Source organism: Drosophila ficusphila, unplaced genomic scaffold (genome assembly GCF_018152265.1).
Source record: "Drosophila ficusphila isolate 14025-0441.05 unplaced genomic scaffold, ASM1815226v1 contig_106, whole genome shotgun sequence".
Classification (NCBI taxonomy): domain Eukaryota; kingdom Metazoa; phylum Arthropoda; class Insecta; order Diptera; family Drosophilidae; genus Drosophila; species Drosophila ficusphila.
In genome coordinates, this window is record NW_025063993.1 from 1,749,264 (window position 1) to 1,768,199 (window position 18,936).

At 45.1% G+C, this 18,936-nt stretch overlaps 2 protein-coding genes across 5 annotated transcripts in view; one reads left to right on the forward strand and one right to left on the reverse strand.

Annotated features, from left to right (window-relative positions):
• Positions 1–63: 63 nt before the first annotated feature.
• LOC108088754 lies at positions 64–1,135 on the reverse strand. The gene is made up of 2 exons (XM_017186701.1): positions 695–1,135; positions 64–633 (listed from the first exon to the last, which is right to left on the reverse strand). The coding sequence occupies exons 1-2, from the start codon at positions 986–988 to the stop codon at positions 292–294; spliced, it is 636 nt and encodes a 211-aa protein (XP_017042190.1). The 5' UTR covers positions 989–1,135; the 3' UTR covers positions 64–291.
• Positions 1,136–7,917: 6,782 nt separating this feature from the next.
• LOC108093571 (teneurin-m) overlaps positions 7,918–18,936 on the forward strand; it is a 127,765-nt gene continuing 116,746 nt past the window's right edge. For 2 of the 4 annotated variants that reach the window (XM_043207448.1, XM_043207449.1), the window contains exon 1: positions 7,918–8,956. In XM_043207448.1, the coding sequence (XP_043063383.1) occupies positions 8,635–8,956 (322 nt within the window). In that variant the 5' untranslated portion in view covers positions 7,918–8,634. The remainder of the gene's footprint in view (positions 8,957–18,936) is intronic. The other 2 variants (XM_043207451.1, XM_043207452.1) reach the window with 1 other exon arrangement.

Below are 18,936 nucleotides of genomic sequence, written 5' to 3' on the forward strand. Positions count from 1 at the left end.
AAAGTCGAATGACTTTGCCGAATGCCCCGCCCACTCGGGCACAAAGGGAAAGTGAAAATTGAGTTTTCCCCGGCGCGGAATAAACAAATTAAATTATAATTAGCAAACAAGGAAAGGCCAGGTGCCAAAACAAAGCCAGATGCAAATGGAAATTCAGCTGGGAGACAGTCGCATTCAAGGTCCTTCGACTGCTGCTCCTTGATTAGTCCTGGTTTGTCTGCTGATTGCGCTCCACCCGCCTTTGCCGGCAATTATCGGGAGCCAAGTGCTGCCAGGATGCAGGGAACCCTTTCAGGAAAGCCGCGCCAATTGCTTATCACCTTTGTGGCCATGACAGCCATCGCTGCAGACACATTCGTTAGGACACCACCTCCGACTCTGAGTGCGAGTGCGAGTGCGAGTCCTGCGTCCTTTGGCCCATTCAGAGTTGACAAAATATGCAGCTGCGTCGTTAGCACTTTCCACACATCTCGCATTTGGAAATATTTGCCATGATTCGATTGTGTAGACACCGCCGAACACACTGCCAACCGCATCCTCGCCCAAGGAGCAGCAGGAGCTGATGGAGAAGCTGGCGGAGCCGGAGGAGCAGGAGGAGGCACTCAATTGAGTTTGGGTTTGGCGCCCGACGCCCTGCATTGCTGGTTATTATTATTTCTGATATATGCGGTCTTACCCTGCGGTTGTCACTCACCCGCAGGAGCAAATCGAGGGAGGGGGAGCGGGAGGAGCACAAGGACTCTTCGCTTTCGGTGGTCTGTGTGGTCTCCACTCCATGTGTCTTCTCCTCCTTCTGCTCCTCCTCCACCAACACCAACACTAACACCACCACCACCGTCGTGTCATGGTTACATGCAAATGAAGCGTGAGTTCCCGAAAGGTGTGGAAAAGCCAAGGGTGGGGCCTCTTTTTCCTGGCATTGAACTGCGCTCTCCGTCTCCATCTGCATCTGCATAATTCTATGCCCAAAATATTTCACTTTTCGCATGCCATCTTTTGTTGACAGCCTGGAGCCGGGCTCTGTTCCGTTTTCGGGCGTCCAATTGGAGCAGCATGCTGTCGAAATTGTTTCGTAATTGCAGTGTTGACAGCCGCCGCGTGGAAGGTCCTGAAGGATCCGATCTCAGGAGCAGCTGTCAGCTGGAACAGAGTGGTAAACGGATTGAAACACGCAGCGAGGTTTTAAGGAAGCCATCAAAAATATTTATTTATGGACTTAGGCGGAGGAGGAAATATTTAAAATAACTTGCCCAAGTTTCAAAATTCACTCTTCAGAGCATCTACCAAGTTTTAAAATGTGCAAACACTAATGAAAACTATAGAATCACATAATCTTAATATAAAAATTCAAAAAAAAAAGATAAAATTATTTATTAAGGACTTGTATATTGTAAAAGACTTCTTAGATTTTGAACTTGTATTACAATTAATGTTATGTTCCAAATTTTGAGGGATTTGACACAAATTCAAAGGATAGATTATATCGTAAGAAATCAAGTGATTCTTAATAAAAACTATAAAATAATTGATGTTTCAACGTGTTTTTCCAGATCGCATATTAAAGGCTTTTGGAAAGCTTTCCACTCAAGAATAAACCCTTTGCTCGCAAATTTAAGAAGGTTTCAAGATCTAATTCGAGTTCGTTTAGAAAATGGTTAGACTTGGCAGAACTTAATTGCTCATATCCCAGGAATTTCCCCACCTTCCCTGACCCCCTTCAGCATGTCCTGACGCATCCACGACGAGATCTTTTGGCAAAACAGAACGCGCCACAAAATTGCTCAGATGCAGCCAGACATTAACGTGTTTCCAAATTTTACGCAGGCAGCCAAACGAAGAGACTGTGTTTCCCCCTTTTCCCGCTTCCGACTCCTTGGCTCCCCAGGAAAAGCCACACATGTGTGTAATTTTCTTTACGATTCGAGCAGAAGAGGAGGGGAGGGTCGGGTCCAAAGTGTTGCCTGATAAACGATGTCTGCTCTTCAGAGTGTCCTGCCCCATCCAACCAACCAACCAGGCAACCAACCAACAGGCAACGACGACGGCGACAACTCCGTCGGAATAGTAAATTCAAATTTGAAAATATGGAAATGCGGCACCGACATTGGGCATGAGAAGAGGCAGCTGATGCTGCCTCCTGCCTCCCTGCCTTCCAGCTCCCCTGCCTCCTCGCCGCAATCCCGAATGGATGCACCATTGGAAGTGCAGCTATGCAAGTCGAGCCCGAAGTTCGAGTCGCAGGCGATCCGGGTCGTAATTCGATTAACACCTTTCGGAGGAGGCGGAGGAGGAGGAGGGGCAACTATTGGCCTTTAATTGGTGAACGGCGTCGATGATGGTCCGCCATCCCCTCCAGACCCTGCCACATGACGACTCCCCCGCTCGCTCGTCTGCGGCTTATTAGGTGCGGAAATCTTTATTGATTGATGCATTGTTTGTTTTGGCTTGTGGATGACTCTGTGACTCCTGCCACGACCGCCCGCATTGTCTGCCACAAGGAGCTGCCGAAGGTGGGGGAATCGGGGCAGCCAGCCAGATGGGTCGGGAAAGCGGGAGAGTGCAAAGTGCCAAAGTACTTCCATCTCGGATCGTAACTCTTTCAATCGGACTGCGTTTGCTGCGCAGGGCGACACGTGTTTCCTCCCGGGGATTCCACACCCCAAAGATGCGGCTGTGACCTGGGGCAAGATGGTTCTGTTAAACACGCTTGCTGGTGATATTTGGTCGAAATAGATTTACTTTTATTACTCATGTGTCTCTTCGCTTCTACAAAAGTATTTAAGTTTTATGTAAAAACCTTTTAAGTATTGTTTTAGGTCACTAGTAATATGCAAGGACAACTAGGCCGACTTTTAGTCCGGATCAGTACAGGTATTTGTTTCTAGAGATATGATTCTCCACAAAAAAAATAACAATATCGATGATTTTTAACACCCTTTTTGAACGACTCCTGATATGTGAATTAAATTTTTTTAATCAGAACAACCATAATATAAATAATTGCTAAGCGGCTAAAAAATTAATTGAGTAAATGCTATAGTCAGGTTTTTTAACCCCCATTAAAGGCATTTTATATTCATTTTACTTTCCGTAACATTCAACAAAGTTAGTTTCTTAGAAAATTAAAAGAATTTAGATTACACTCCACAGATATGATTTACTTTTGCAGATGCTTTCACTCCGGAAAGATTCCGCGATGAAATTCTTAACTGGCTTTTCTTCTCCATCCTTACTTACCAACTTTAATTTCAGACTGCAAATTGCATTGCCAATGCAAAAGAGGAATGGAGAGACAGAAAGAAAAAGGGAGGCAGTGCGGAGAAAGGACGAAAAATCGCCTTTAATTAGTTCGCCTTTCGTTTAATGCAATCGCGAAAAAATATTTTTAATTTAAAACGCGTAATTCAATATCTCGAGTAATTTTATTTACCGCCCACCCCACCACTTACAGGCGGTGGCTGCGGGTGGGGTGTGGATGGGGTGGTAAGGGGCGTGGGCGTGGCAGCCTTTGGGGCAGGACACAAAGTGCTGCCAGTCATTGTCGGTGTCCGCTGCCCGTTGTCCGTTGCCCGTTGTCCTTTGTCCGCGTGTCCTGTTCGATTTTTATGCCAGCACAAAGTTAAGTTGAGCATTTTTGCGTGAAGCTCGATCGATGCGGCATTCATCCGATACATACATATATGCGCCATATTCACGTATGCCCATGCGATATGTGGGCCAGCATTCCGGCGAAGAGGGGGAGGGTCATCCAACGCTGTGTAAATTGAGGCAGGAAATGCCGTTCGAGAGTTCAAAGTTGATGATTTTCAGGTCAAGCAGCGCAACATCGACATCGACATCGACAGCAGCTTGCCACTTGTTGTTGCCGCCACCGATGGTCAGTAATTTTACTGGTTTTTTTAGATGGTGCTGCTGCTTTTAAGTGGCGATCAAATTTCTTGATTGAAGCTCCAAGTGCAAGACAATGTGCAGCTGCTTGTCCTTAAACAGGATACTCCAAATGACCCGAAGACTGGGAGCCAAACAAGGACGATGGACGATGGAGAAAGGGAGAAGGAGCGAAGGGGCAATGTGGGGACTGCGAAAGTAATTGCTAAAATTGAAGCTAAAGTGCAACAAACAGAGGAAGTCCCAGTGGCCGGAATAGAAATTTGAGACCTTATCCGGCCTGGGAAGTCCCTCAATGCAGCACTAACAAGCGAAAAAAAACTATTACCTTTTGAAGTTTAGTTTCTGTAGCTCGTTTATTTGACAAAAAGTGATATTTATGTCGTAGATCATTAAAAAAAATCAGTAGGAACAAAGGATCGAATTTGAAAACTTAACAACAATTTGCTTCTAATTTTTGCTTATAACAAATAAGTATAAACCAAAAACGTTAAGTATTTTTAAAACCTAGTGCTTAACAAAATTTCACATTGGCATTTTAATATTTTAAACTTGGCTAAGTAACTGCAGTACAGCCAAATCTATTTGTTCCTGAGCAGGCAGATCTCAACGGACTGCAACTAGCCCAGTCAGAAGTCGCAGTTCCTTGGGGTCCGCAGCCTCCTGATAATATTCAATGTGTCAAATGCAGGCGGGAGATTCCTTCTCTTCCTCACTCGAGCGATGCTCAAACATTTTTGCATAAAACAGGAAATTGATTTTTCATCGACAGCGGGGAATATCGAAAGAGCAAGACGCAAGACGCAGGACGCCATGTCCTATGCAAATACGTTCCAGAGTGCAAAAAATCTGCGTCACGCGGCGTTGCCACATTGCGAGAGTCGTGAAAGAAATGACAATTTCTTCTGCGTCTTCTTTCCCTTTCGAATAGTCGGTCGGTGTTCGGGGAAAGCTGTCAAAAAAGCTTCAGCAACAACTTCCGCTACATGGCAGAGAATTGGTAGAACGTGGAGTGGCGGGAAGGGCAGGATGCGACCTGCGCTCAAAAGTTAAGCCATTAGCGAAATGTCCTTTACTTTGCTTATAACGCAATTTTCTGCTTCTTTTCTCGGCCATGGGCCCCTCCAACCGCCCCTCTCCCCTCTCCCCTTGCCCCTTGCCACTCGCCAGCCCATTGTTTGTTTCGGACACTTTTTGGCCAGGTCCGCTCGGTTCTGGTTTGGGTGCTGAATGACAACTTCACTTGTCAGCGTTTTGAAACTTTTGCGTCGCCCCTCGCCAGCGATGGCAAACTTTTTCCGGCGCTAATGAAGTCGAAGGATATTTTTTGGCTGTGGGAAATGTTCCACAGAATCTGACAACATAATTAGTAAATGAAAAACTGTTTTGTGTGAATCCACTTCAATGGGAGTTTAGGATTTTAAAGGACTTAAATGAAAAACCATGTATGGGCTTTAGAATAAATTAAAGCGTGTATATCTTGTTACGCATTTGATTGATTGGTTACATTTGTTTATTTTCACTGCCCAGGTTTTTTCTTTTCAGAGGTTTCAATTTAGATAAACACTCGTTTTTGCACTCTTTTTCACTTGTGTTTATTTTTTTTTGCTGATTGGTAAAAATGAATATGTGTTCATAAATTACCAGTAAAGTTGGAAAGTCAAGAACTTATATTTTAATGGTTTTATATTTAAATATTTAATGGCGTGGTAATAACTGTTTCTATCACTGGGTTACAAGCTTCTGTTTAAAATTTAAACGTGAATTAAAATGTATTCCAATTATAGTAATTATGCTATTTTATTTTTAACCGGTAAACTAATACAAAAAAAGTGATACAAAAGTTTTGCTTTCGATTCCCGTAAACATTTCCAATAATAATAATTGTGTTTTGAAAGAAAATTAAAAATCTGTTCTACTAAGAAAGATTAAATTACCTAATTCCGTTCAAAATCGAGTGATTGAACCAGTTTTAGGTATTATTTGCCTTGCGCTATTAAAACACAGACAAAGATACACAGATACGGATACCTGAATATTTGTAGGGTCGCTAAATACATATGTTTTTCGTTTCAATATATGTAATAACAATCTATACTAATATTATAAAGAGGTAAAATTTGTTTGTTTGTTTGTTTGTTTGTTTGTTTGTTTGCAGGGAATAGGCTCCGGAACTACTGGTCCGATTTAAAAAATTCTTTCGCCGATAGAAAGCTATATTATCGTGGAGTTAAATAGGCTATAATTTATTTTGAAAAAAATTAGGGATCCGTAAGAAAATTGCAATATTGTCGCATATAAAGTGAGTTGCTACCTCATCACACTGACAAACACGCTCCCATAGCATTTTATCTCAATTTTTGTGTTCACTGTGAAATTGTGAAAAAAAAAGAATTTTTATTCAATTTAAGTTGAACTGTGAAAATTATGTGGATCGTGCATTTGAGGATAAATTCACCACTCTGTCCATAGTCCAAAATTCTTAGAGGACGACGTGCAAACATTGGCCGCAGACATCCAAGCCAGCAACAAGTATATTCACAAAACTTAAGCGAAGAAAGACAAATGAGCACATGGAGATCATTGGCATCATTCAATCGCTTGGCATTCCAATATGACCCCACTGCGAACTGCAGTGATAATGAAAATTTAGATATTGGACCAATGGCGACTATATACCGATATTGCAGTGCGTTAAAGTTTGAAAGAGAAACGGCTGGATTGTGCTGCGCAAGTGGAAAAGTCAAACTGGAAAAGTGTTAAATCACCATCTTTCTATACTTCCATATATTTGAAAAATGTTGCAACATTGACTTTTATGTTGTTAAATTGTGTTGACCAGCGAAGCGGACACAGGACCTCTAGTAATAAATAAAACACAAAATTAAAAAGCTAAAATGGTCTAAATTTTTGTTTAAGCAACGCAGAGCACCAAAATTCGCTTATAATTATTAACGATATGTCATAGATATCCAAACTCGATCCAAATTACTGTTAACACAGGCGATTCTCTGCTTGACGTTTAACAGCTTTCATTGAAAACTCCCCGTTAACAGTGTCGATGTAAGCCTCCGGCGGCTCTGTTATTACAACGCTGTTGGCCGCAGATAAAAATGAACGAAACTGGCGTGCAGCACGTAACACGGTGGCAGAGAACAGTAACAGCCGCTGTCCTTTCCCCTGCATTTCCATTTCCCCTTAGCCAAACAGCAGCATTTGGCCAAAACGCACTTTTTAACCTTCAATACAGAGATTAGCTCTTTCTCTCTCCATCTATCCTGCTTCAGCGATGCTGCTGCTGGCAGCGCTGCCGACAGCGCGACGCGACATGCGCAGAAAAAGAGCAACGAGCGCTCTCTCGGCCAAACTCCCACTACACTTGCGCTCTGCTCACTCTTCTCCGCTCTCGCTCATGCTCTCTGTACTGAACGAAAGACGAGTCCACAGAGAAGCGCAAGCAGAGCATCGACGACTGTTTGAAATTTAACATTTATGCATATTTTAGGTGAACAAAACGGGTATTTATCACAAAGGAAGTGACTCTTAGCCACTTTTAAATTGGGAAAAGAGGAAATAAAAAACATGAGTGTGCATTGACGCGGCATATTTTTGTTATCAATATTCGGAATGCACTTTTAATATTAATTTGTTGTTTTTAAACGGAGAGATATACTTTCAGCAAACAACAACTTCAGATAAAGTAATTTGTTCTGAACAGTATTTTGTTCTGTTATTAAATCATTCATAAGCAACAAATAAAATTTAAAATTAAAACTCAAATAGTTGCACATGAAAAGATTTCCAATAGGTATAAGAAGTTATATTAAAGTAGTAATCCTCTTTAAACTAGTCGAAATAGAAAAATAGTTGCAGGGGATTACAGCGAGAGTTAACATTTATGCATGGATTACGGCAGTCGGTTAACATCGCTACCTCGGCTTCGTTGAGTTGAGAGCAGCTCAAAACGCTCTCGCGCTCTCTGCGCTCAGGAGTGCGCTCCCTCACAAACGCGGTGCGTTCAGTTTCACGTTCCGTTTTGTGCTCATTCGTCTTTCAAAATTCGTCTCGAACGGTTCTCGGTTCGAAATCCGTTGCCGTCGCTGAAATCGGAAAATGTGGATATACGAAAAGTAGCCAGGAACAGCGCGCTGCTGCTTGCGAAAAATAAAAATAAATAAAATCGCCGGGAAGCATACCACCACTAAAGGATGGTAGTTGGATTTAACTGAAACAGTAACAACGATCGTGTCGCGCACAACAAAATAAAAAAAAGAAGAAAAGAAAAGAAAACAAACCATTCCGTCTTTCTCGTCGCGTTCTGTACTCCCCATCGTGTGTGTCCCGTGTTTTCGAGTGTTCGCCTAGTGGAGGCCCAAGAAATAATATCCCGGCCTCGGCCGACTGAGAATAGAAGTTGTGATTTGGCTGGGACCGCAGATTAACCGCCCGGAAAAGTGGCCCAGAGAAATGTTTTCGAGTGCAGTGCGCCAGTGTCGAGTGCATGAATAAACGGCAGTAGCAAGCCAGCCAGCCAGCCAGCCTCTTCTCTTCTCTTTCCCACTCCCCCGCGGAGTCCTCCTCCTCTTCTTCTCTGTCCGGCTGTCCGGCTGTTGGCCACAAGCCCCCAAAGCCGCCAAGATTAAGTTCTCAAAGCAGCACGCCCACCACGCGTACCGCCACACGGACAACATCTACGACGGCGGCACGGACACGGACGACGACGAATGTCCGCTGGAGGCGACCGCCATGAATCCCTACGAGTATGAGTCCACGCTCGACTGCCGCGACGCGGGCGGCGGGCCCGCCCTGGCCCACGGCCACGCCCCCTCCCACCCGCACGCCCAGGGACGCACGCTCCCCATGAGCGGCCACGGGCGGCCAGCGGCGGCGGAGCTGGGCGCCCACGGCAGCCAGACGCTGCAGCACCAGCAGAACCAGCAGAGCCTGCAGGCCGCCGCTGCCGCCGCCGCAGCGCAGTCGTCGCACTACGACTACGAGTACCAGCACCTGGCCCACCGTCCGCCGGACACGGCCAACAACACGGCGCAGAGGACACACGGCAGACAAGGTGAGTTGGCCCAAAGACTCTCGAGCTCCGGAATCGGGAGGCGGAGTCCCCTTTTGTCCAACGGGAGGAGGTTACCTGCCTCAGCAAGCTCAGGGAAACAGAGGAGTCGGAGTTCGGTGTTTGGGAAATACTACGTACAAACCTGTTTTTAAAGTGATGTGCTTAGCATGTTCAAATCAAAAGTGTGGCAGATTATCCGTTTCGGATATTTCAATATGCAGCAAGATACATACAGAGTTAGCAGGAGCTGTAAGGCCTTTAAAATCTGTGACATCAAGCGGATAAATACATCTATATATATATCACTTATTTCATGAACTTAACAGCAAAATATACAACAAATTTAAGCTTTATTGCTCAAAATAAGATAATGTCTAGAAAGGTATTATTATTTTATTTTCAAATGTTATCAAGCTTAAAGGGATTCATACGAGTTAGAAATTTCAGTTTTTTTTATATTGATTTGCACTTTGTTGTTAATATCTTCAAATTGGATTGCAGTACAACAAATTCGAATGTATTTCGTTTTTCAAAAGCAGTTAAAAAAAAAGAAATGTAAAGAAAGACGGGAAGTCAATATAAATCCTTTAAGAAATGAGGTATTTATCGAAGGCTTTTAATTCAGGAATTGGTAGAAAACATGCACATCCAGTTTTATGCCAAATAAATAAATTAAATTGTGAAAAAGAGTGAATTGAGTTATAAGAATAGCTATAAATACTCAAATTAAAGTTAAGTAAAGTTCAGGAAATTTAAAGAAATGTCCATATTATCGTTAGTCACAGTAATTATTCCCTCTACTTACTTCAAAGAATCTTTGAAAAGGGAAAACCAGCAAGTTGCGACAAGTTTGAACAAATTACGTCGCTTATCGTCGAATGCGGCCAAACATTTTGCATAAATTAAACAAATTAAGGCGGCATCCCATCGGAGGGAGTGGGTTCGGCTGACATTGAGCCCGCTCTTGTTTCGTATTTCATAATTTCCCTTTTTCCGACTGAGCGCGTTTTTTCACGATTTGTCTGATTAATAAACCGGGAGCAACAATAGCGAGCGCACAAAGCGCATTTGAAAAGGATACTCTTTGTCAGTCAGTCAGGAATTAGAGGAATCCCAGACGGAGTCCCCAACCCCGCAGAATGCCTGCGGCTGGGAAAAACTCGAGCCCTTTTCGAGGAGTTCGGTTTCAGTAGCCTGACTACACACAGTGTCATAGAACTCGTTTCAGAAATGTTTTCAAAAATTCCCCTTCACTCTACCTAACTCTGTTTACTGTTAATTTAAAAGCAACATTTGAGAAAAACCAATCTGTGTGCTTTTTAAATATTACAAAACGTTAATGTTGTAAACTATCAATCACGGATAATGCACATACGCCGAGTTGATTGACTTTGGTGGTTAACGTGTGTAATTATTTCGATGTAACCCCAAATATCTTCCTTTCCTTGCCATTCTATTTATTTTAGCCAAACTTATTAGCCCTCGCATTCCCCAGACCTATCCAATATTGGCTTGAATCCTATCTCCGGCCATGGGCACACTAACCACAAATACATGCTTCGACATGCTTCAGTTTTATTATTTCCGACTTTGCTTCTTGGTATTTGAACTTACACATAAAACGGAATTTACATAACTTTATTTCTGGCATTTCCTCTTTGAGCTTCGCTGCTCCTCCCCGCTCCCCTCCCCTATCTTCCTCTTCTTCACCCTCATCGTAGTCATCCGAAATTCCCCGCCTCGAATTGGTCTTCTTCTGCTGCCTTTCAGCGTTTTTGTGGTGTTATAAAAACAATTGCCAAACAATTGGAGCTTTGAAGCGAAATAAAAATCAAATGGAAATCGAACCGGGAGAAGAGGAACGTGAACGTGTGGGTGCGCGCTACCTGGCAGCAGGGCGAAAAAATTGTAAATTTACAGCAACAAATAAATTTCGTAACTGGCAAACAATAAATTCCTGAGACCCGAAGACTTGAGAGAATTTCTTGCTCTGTTTTGGCGCAAGAAATGAAATTGAATAAAGTGGGCCAAGAGGGGTGTGATTGGGGCGAGGCGGAGCTCGTAAATTTTCAACACTTCACCAGGCACCAGCTTTTCCAGCACCAGCTCCCGCCCCCGGTTGCCTGTCATAAAATTGCCAAAAAGCCAAAACAGGAAAGAGCGGAGAGCGAAGAAAACGCCACGGAAAATTCTTTCTCCCCCACTCTGACGTTGTGTTGATGTGTGAAAATCTGCTCGAAGAGGACAGACCGACATTTCAATGTCTCAATGTTTGATTTGTCAGCCGCCAATTAGCCAAATTAGGTCGAAAAAACCGCCCCCCCTTTTGGCCACTCTGCATTATTAAACGCAAACCACAGCCAGCCCAAATCATACTCCAGATGGCCTCCAAACCCAATCACAATCCCCGTCACAATGCAAAAGCTGAAAGCGAAAAAAGGCGAGAAACACGCAACTAATTTCGAAAATGGAAGCTCAGCAAGGTCACCCTCTGAAACGAAATCGAAATCGGAATCGGATTGAGATTCGGACTCAGATTGGGTTTGGATCGGTGCCGGGAAATCAGAGTGCCAGCCATTTCGATTTTCTCACACTGAGTTTTCCAGCAGCGCGAAACCGAACGGAACTGTTCGGAATGGAATATTATTTGTTTATGCCGCGCCCGATTAGTTGATGGCCGCCCTAATGAGGCCACTTTGTTTATTTTTGTCTTGGCTACAATTTTGCAAAATGAAAATCTCCTTTCGTACAATTATTTCGAACAGCTTAGCACTTGCTTCTGACCCCATAACCAAAACAATTCAGAGTTGTTTTGGTTGGCGTGGTGTAATTACACGGGTGCGGTCGTTTCCCCAAGAGATTCGATCGGTTTGGTTCTTCGGATCTCGCTTCGCATGGGCATGTTTCAATAATTTTGTGCTTGCGCCGCACTCCCACTTGTTTTCCTCGAAGATCGCGGCGCTGGCTATTTTCGGTTTTGGCAGGGGGCAATGTTATAAACGGCCGGAGAGGAGGGCTCTTCACTGAGTGCCGGGCTTCCTGTGCGTCACAGACAATTTGTGGATCGTCGGGGGATGTCTGCTGAGTCAGCAGGAACCTTGGCAAGCATTTGATTGGGAATTGATGGGGAGCAGTCTTGGCCTCGAATGCGAATACACTTGGCCCATCTGCGACCAAAGAAAAGTAAATATAACAAAATAATAAATACAAACTTTAAGAAGTGTATTTAAAATACTTTAAAACAAAGTTTTAAGTATTTGTTACTGCAAATAACCCAAACATAAATGCAGTTCAATCAGTTTCATTCATTCAGAAAGTTAAATATTTATGAAGGGAAGCCAAATCCCCTTTAAACCATTACAGAACACAAAAGCACAGCAGTTGGGAAAAGTACACCCCTAAGTTTCCTATTTGCCTAGATCTCAGCCGAAATTTGGCCACGGCACTTCAGATCCCTGTTGACATTGCTCAACCTAAGCATCCCATCAGTATCTGCGATCCCATTTTCGGGCTGAAAGCGGCTTCCGCTCGCTAATCCTCGCTGGCAGCTAAGCCGCTTATCGGCTAATCCCCAAAATCAACCTGAGAAAGGACCTCGGCCGGCGTTAGGCCCTTAACGACACCACAAAGCCCAGCTGTCATATTCGGAGAACCTGTTTGGGGACAATCGAATTCGAAAATGCCCATACTATTTCGAGTTTGATTCTCGTTCGCTGTAGCGAATGTTTTTGTTGGTATCATCCGTTTGGGCTCTGAATGCCCGCAGGTCGTGCCAGCTACATTTGTAAAGTGTCGGCCAGGATTTTTCACAACTGTCAATTTCAGGAGATGCAGACTAGGCGCCGGCACCGAGCGAAATTCCAACTTATTACTTCCTGACAGCTGTCAAAAATATGCAAACACCCAAACGGCAACAACGGGCAAACTATGCGTCGAAATGTGCGCAGAATTATGTAAATCAAAGCGATTTGTTGCGGGAAAAAAGCAAAACTGAAACTGAAAAGGAGTGAAAAAAGGTAGAGAGCAGAAAAATTGACAGCGACGGGAAATTCAAAATGTCGAGGGCAGACGAAGCCGGGCCAGAAGAGCAGAGCTGGGACCATGGATGCCAGCGAGTGCTGGGAAAATTACACGTAAACAGCAGGAGGCCAACAACGCCTTCCCTGCTCAGCCTCAGCCGTGTTCTTTACTTTTTGCGAAAAGAATACACACACAAAGGAAGGGACGCACAAAAGACCCTTAAGCCCACACACTCGAGGGGGAAAAGGACCGACGCGTCGGGACGGGATAGAGGCGATAATGATGCCGCAACGCGTAGACAACCGCAAATGAGCAGCGAGAGCAGGCAGATAAGGCTCGGAATTTGTTAGGTGTTCGTTCGTTCGGCTGACCTGACCTGGCTAAAACTCTGGTGGCGGAGTACCTGCTGCGAGCCAACTCCAACAGGCTGGAGGCCCTGTCTCCCTCCCTCGCGCTCTTGCCGTGCCTCCCTCTCGCTCGCACTACGTGCCCGTTCTCCATTCGAGCTGCATCAGCTGCCAGCGTTTTGTCATTTCGGGATTAGTCGGGGAAAACAGGCACCCAGGCGTTTTCCCCTTTTCCAACGCGACATGCCTCATTTGGCCTCACACCGAAAGAAGCAAGATGAACTCACTCGTTCATATTATAATTCGATTTTCCTCCCCTGCCAAAGCCGATTATGGAAGCGAGAAGCGAGTTCGATCCCATCCGAAAGAAATTAATGCTGAGTTAGTGTTTGGGCAACCTGAAACGGAATCCCATTTTCGGTGTTCAGATTCAGAGCTCAAAAGTGGTTTCCAGCTAGGGTGGTAGTGTGTTTTTGTCCAGAAATAATATATTTTACATATTCAAACTTTATAAGCTTAGGTTTTCTTTTGAGAAAGGAGTATTCATTAGAAGGTTACATCTAATGAGTTGATTACCCACGGAATTGATGATCCAATCCAGTGTGATTTTAACAGAGGTCCCTGCCATATTTGTCCTAAGGAAAATGAATTGATATTGCGATATGTTTGCGCTGCGTACTTTGTTGTGAGCTGCAGTTCGTAGGGAGCTCTGTTTTATGACTGTTTTGTAGCACATAAATTCGTTGAAATCCCACATTGTCTCGGCACTCGCTCGGGTGGCACGTCCTGGCCCGACTTGATGATTGTTGTTTACTGTAATTGCTGCACAATTGCTGATGTAGGGAAAAAGAGTCCTGTCCTGCGTCCTGCGTCCTCCGCCCACTGGAAGGGAAGAAGTATTCACGCAAAAGTCATAAAAAATATGCGAATTCTGTTTGGGTTTTGTACTTCTCGCTGGCTTTTATTGTCGAACATTAAATTTATTATTTTTTATAGAATGTTTCACAACTGAATGCAAATTCAGCGACCCCCACTCCCACTCCCTTCCCCCCAATCTTTACGAGCACTTTACATATTTTTTCAGCTCAGTTCTGTTCCGTTTGCCACTGCTGTTTCTGTTTCTGTTGCCGCTTCTTAATTGCATCAGCCATCGCTGCATGCAGGGGGTGGCACAAAGGGTTGCCCGAGGGTCCCTGGGCGAGCCATAAAAATTATGCTTCTGGGTTTCCAGAAGCTGTAAAAACTAAGCGTAATGACAACTTTTGTGGCTGCCTTTTATGGGGCTTGCGATGAACTCGCGGCTGAGAAAGGATTGGGGAGACCTCCGCCGATCCACTAACTCCTCCGATCCGCAGATAACCGAGATGCACTTGTCTCCCCATCTCCATCTCCATCTCAGTCATCGCCTGGCGACCCCACCCCCTCTAACTTCATGACTTCCGCGGCATTCCAGCGCTCGGCAGCAGCTGTCGCTATCGCTAATAAAGTATCTCAGACTCTATAAATACTCTGACCATAATGTGTGCCACTTGAATGGAAAGCAACTCATCTCATCTCAGCTCGACTCGTCGACTCAGAACTCAGGCAAAAGTACAGCAGGCCGGCCGTTTCGCTGAAAGATTTCATTTATCAGCGGGACGGAAGTGCTCAATGGCGAGCCACATAGGAACTTCTGACCGATATATATCCGTCGATGCTATACGCTATGTGCTATATGCTATATGCTATATGCACGAGAATAAACGGGCAGTTGGTCGCGCAATAAACCCGAAAAAATGGGAAAACGAAACGAAATGAAACGAAAAGGAAAGCAAACTTTTAATGCCCCAAAATCTGGCACCTTAAAGCGGCTTACGGGCAGAAATTAGGCAACTGGGATAAGAGATAAGGGAAGCAGGACTGGAGACATCTGTCGGTCCTCTAAAAGGCAAAACACCAATAAAATTTTGGCAGCACAAGCACAAGCACAAGCAAAGTCTCCGGGACATTTCGTCATTAGGAGCGAAGGCGATAAAAATAGCAAAACAACGTTTGCCTTATCACACGGAATAAGAGGAAAGGCAAAACAACATCTCGAGGAGAGAGCGAAGTAAATCTCGGAAAATGATTTTCATTTTATGCCGCGGCGCGACCGAATGAGGAAAACCCAACAAAGGCAAGGAAAACAATAAAATAAAATTTAAGATACATTGGAGACCAAAACAAATAGGCAGCGAAATAGGAGAGATACGGAGATGAAAGATACAAAGTAGGGAAAATGTCGCAGCTGCACGAGGGTGCGAGAGGGACGGAAGGCAGGATATCTTTCTGAGTCCCTCTCCGTTCGTCCTTTAGGGCCCGACGGCACTTGAAGTAGTTTCGATGCGAAAAATAATTTACGTGGGAACGCCAGGGGCGGGGAGGAAAAAGGAAAATGAGGGAAGGCAGGGAATGGCAGGGAGTGGATTCATCAAATAGACAAGATCCAGTGCCAGATAAGACTACGGACTAAGCGTAATTGAGAAGAGGTTCTCCACGGCCCCGTCTATCCGCCGTTTCCGTGTTTATTCGATGGGAAATGAGTATTTCGTGGCAACATAAGCGTCCCGCGGCAAAGTGTCTCTTAGATACTCCACGCTAATGGAAATTTTATGATAGTTGCGTTGACAATTTTTATGCAACCGAAATAAAAGCCGAGACAAGCGAGCCAAAGTATCTTTTCGAGTCATGCATTAGGCGCCTGCATAGAGTCGTAGATACATTTTAGGCGGCGGGGAGCGTGGGCCAACAACCGCACATTTTTAGCACATTTTCAGGATATCGCCTTACAGGACAGCCGGAGCAGCAGGAGCAGCCGGGGGCGGCAGGACAGAGCGTCAGGTTACGGGACAACCCCCTCCCCTTCCCCGCTCGTCCTTTTTTAAGGCATTTCTGTGCGTATCAGATGACCTGCGCCCACCCTCGTGGCGAGCCTAATGAAAGGACTCCTCGGTCCGTCAAAGGACCATCGGCCACACCAACACAGCAACACATGTACACGCAAACACCAACACCAGCATGCGGGTGTCGTAAAATAATAATAGTTGCCCGAAAAGCCGAAACAGGTTTCAGCTTTTTCCCGTCTCTTTCCCTCCTTCCCGTTGCACAGCGCATTGTGGCTATCAATGTGTAAATGTTGTTGAATGTTGAATGTTTTTATTTGATTAGCGTTCGCTACGTGCCACATTCTCCTTTCTCTCCTTCTCCTTTGTTCGAGCGTCGAGCATCTTGTGCATTTTCCTGTGAATTTCTTCTGGCTCCGCTGACCCTGATGGAGATTTCACTGCCCCCTCCCCTTTCCCCTCTCCACCCGCTGCTCATCATCGCTGCTCGGCTGCCAAGATTAATTGTGTAAGCGTAAATTTTTTAATTTCGTGGAAATAATGTTCGGCATTATTCTGCGGGGGGAAAGCGTTTCGGAATTTCTCATTTGTGAGAGGCTCTAGGCAATTTGTTCGTGATTTGCCAGGGGAACGCCTCGTACTATTGAGAATGTTTGCTAATAAATTTCCTTCTCTCTTCTTTCCTTGCAGGTGAGTACCCGAAGACTTAAACAGATTTAACACATTTTTCGTGGTAAGTGCTGCTACAATGAGATACTAAGAGCCACCAGAGGTTTTCCCGAAAGTGAAAATGTCCTCACACTGAAAAGCACCGCCTCCATTCCTCCCACTTAATTGTGCAAGCATGCGGGCTAGAAAAGTGAAAACCCCATTGTGCCGAGTGAGGGCTCGCTTTCTGCCTTATTGCACGGCATACAACTCATTTGATGTGTGCCAAGGCTGAGCATCTGGATCTAGAGAATCGGGAGTCAGGCTCGAATTCAGACAATGGCCGCTTTGTCAGGTGCAGCTGAAACCAGAACGCGAACCAAGTGGGCGGCGCACAAAAGATTCTAAGCCAGAAGAGCTCCTCCCCTTCCGCCAGCTGCGTTTTCCCCACAATGATTTACTCTAACTCTTTCGTCGTTTCCTTCGCCTCGCGACTGCTGGGAAAAGTTTTCGCCAACTATTTTCATGCACTTGGCTCCGCTGAAAATTTCCGTGGCCTGGTGGGGTAACTTTTCCCGCAGAGCGGAGCAGAGAGAACTCCGACAGTTGTCATTTGATTGTTTTCATTTCATTTTCGGTTCGGCCATCAATAAGTGGGGGACGTAATAACTTTTGTCCTGCCAGTTGGCAAAACCCCCTGCGTATGTGTGAGTGTGTCTGTCTGGTTGTGTGTGTGCGAATGTGAGGGCATCTCCGGCACTTTAAGTCCCCAGAACGGATAACTTTTTCTGCAATCCGCCCGGCTTTTAATAAATTCAAGAACAAAACGCACCAGCTTCCCCAGGAAGAGAGCGGCAAAAAAAGTAATAAAATATTAATGAAATTCCAGACACTTGGTCGTGTGGAGAGACAGGCGGCGCAGCCAGGAACCGAACTCTCGGCTCGGCTTGTCCCCCAGTCCACTCCCCTTGCCACCTGGATGGCACCTGGAGAGCCATTTTTTGTTGCTGTTGTTTGTGCTAACAAAGCACGCACCGAACGGAACAGAAAGGGGAGGGCGTTGGAGGTTGGGGGGTTGGGGGTTGGGAAGATAGACGCCGTTGGAGGCCACTTCCGTTGGGCGGCGGGCGGAATAGGAGGGACAGGACTTGGGCATGTTTTCGCACCTCGAACTGAAGTCGTCGCCCCGAGAAAGATGGATGAACAGAGGTCGCAGCCTCGCCTGCTCCTCGCCTGAGTCACCCGCCCTCCGCAACCCTATCCACACATGCAAACCGATGAGAAATTTAATGGAATTTCCTCTGACAAAACAAACAAATGCAACAATTTGTGGTTGAGTGGAAAAAAACAAGCTGGGAGAACTAAAATAAAATTGCAATTGAAACATGCGAACTTACAAAGCCACTCCCCCCAAGCCCACCGCCGCCCACCCGATGTCAGCAATGAAGTTCTATGCCAAATTGAATTTGCCCGAAACTACAAAACAAAAAACCCAAGAGGGGAGCCCGACCAAAAGTAGATGAAATTGATTTTAAAAAGCGAGCTGAGCAAGGAAGTGGGCGGGGAAGCGGGGGAGGGGTGGCAGGGCCCGACTGCTGCGGCGGCACGAAAAACAAATTAAAGTAAATTCCCCAATTTCATTTTGCGGCAACAAAGTAGAAAAATAAGAACAACAGAAGCCCGAAAACAGAAGGAAACGCAGCTAGCAAAACAATTGCATTTCTTAGCAGAACAAAGCGTCTTTTTTGGGGAATAGATGGGGAATGGGGAATAGAACTTTCGGATTGGAGTTTACGGGGCGCTACGTCCTTGGGATAACTTTTAATGACAATCGCACAGATCATCATAAGACAATCCCAATTCCAGATCTAATCGGGAGTTGTGAGCGCGTAGGGCGACGCTCCTCGAATCCGTATCCATTAGCATAGTGGACCAGTTCCAACTTGGACCCAAATACTCCCTCTATAAACTATAAACTATACAAACTGCCAGGCTAACTTTCGACTTTTATTTAGCCAGCCAAAGAGGGACTTTAATAAAGTGTGAAAATGCCCCAAGATGAAGTTTTAGTTTTGGCCCTGAAAATCGATGGGAGGCGAACGGG

Excerpts from the sequence above, each read along its gene's own strand:
- LOC108088754 (XM_017186701.1), bottom strand. The coding sequence starts at position 988 with ATGCGAAAAGTGAAATATTTTGGGCATAGAATTATGCAGATGCAGATG. Across the intron at positions 634-694 it reads CCCTCGATTTGCTCCTGCGG|GGCGTCGGGCGCCAAACCCA; the intron begins GTGAGTGACAAC and ends CCAGCAATGCAG.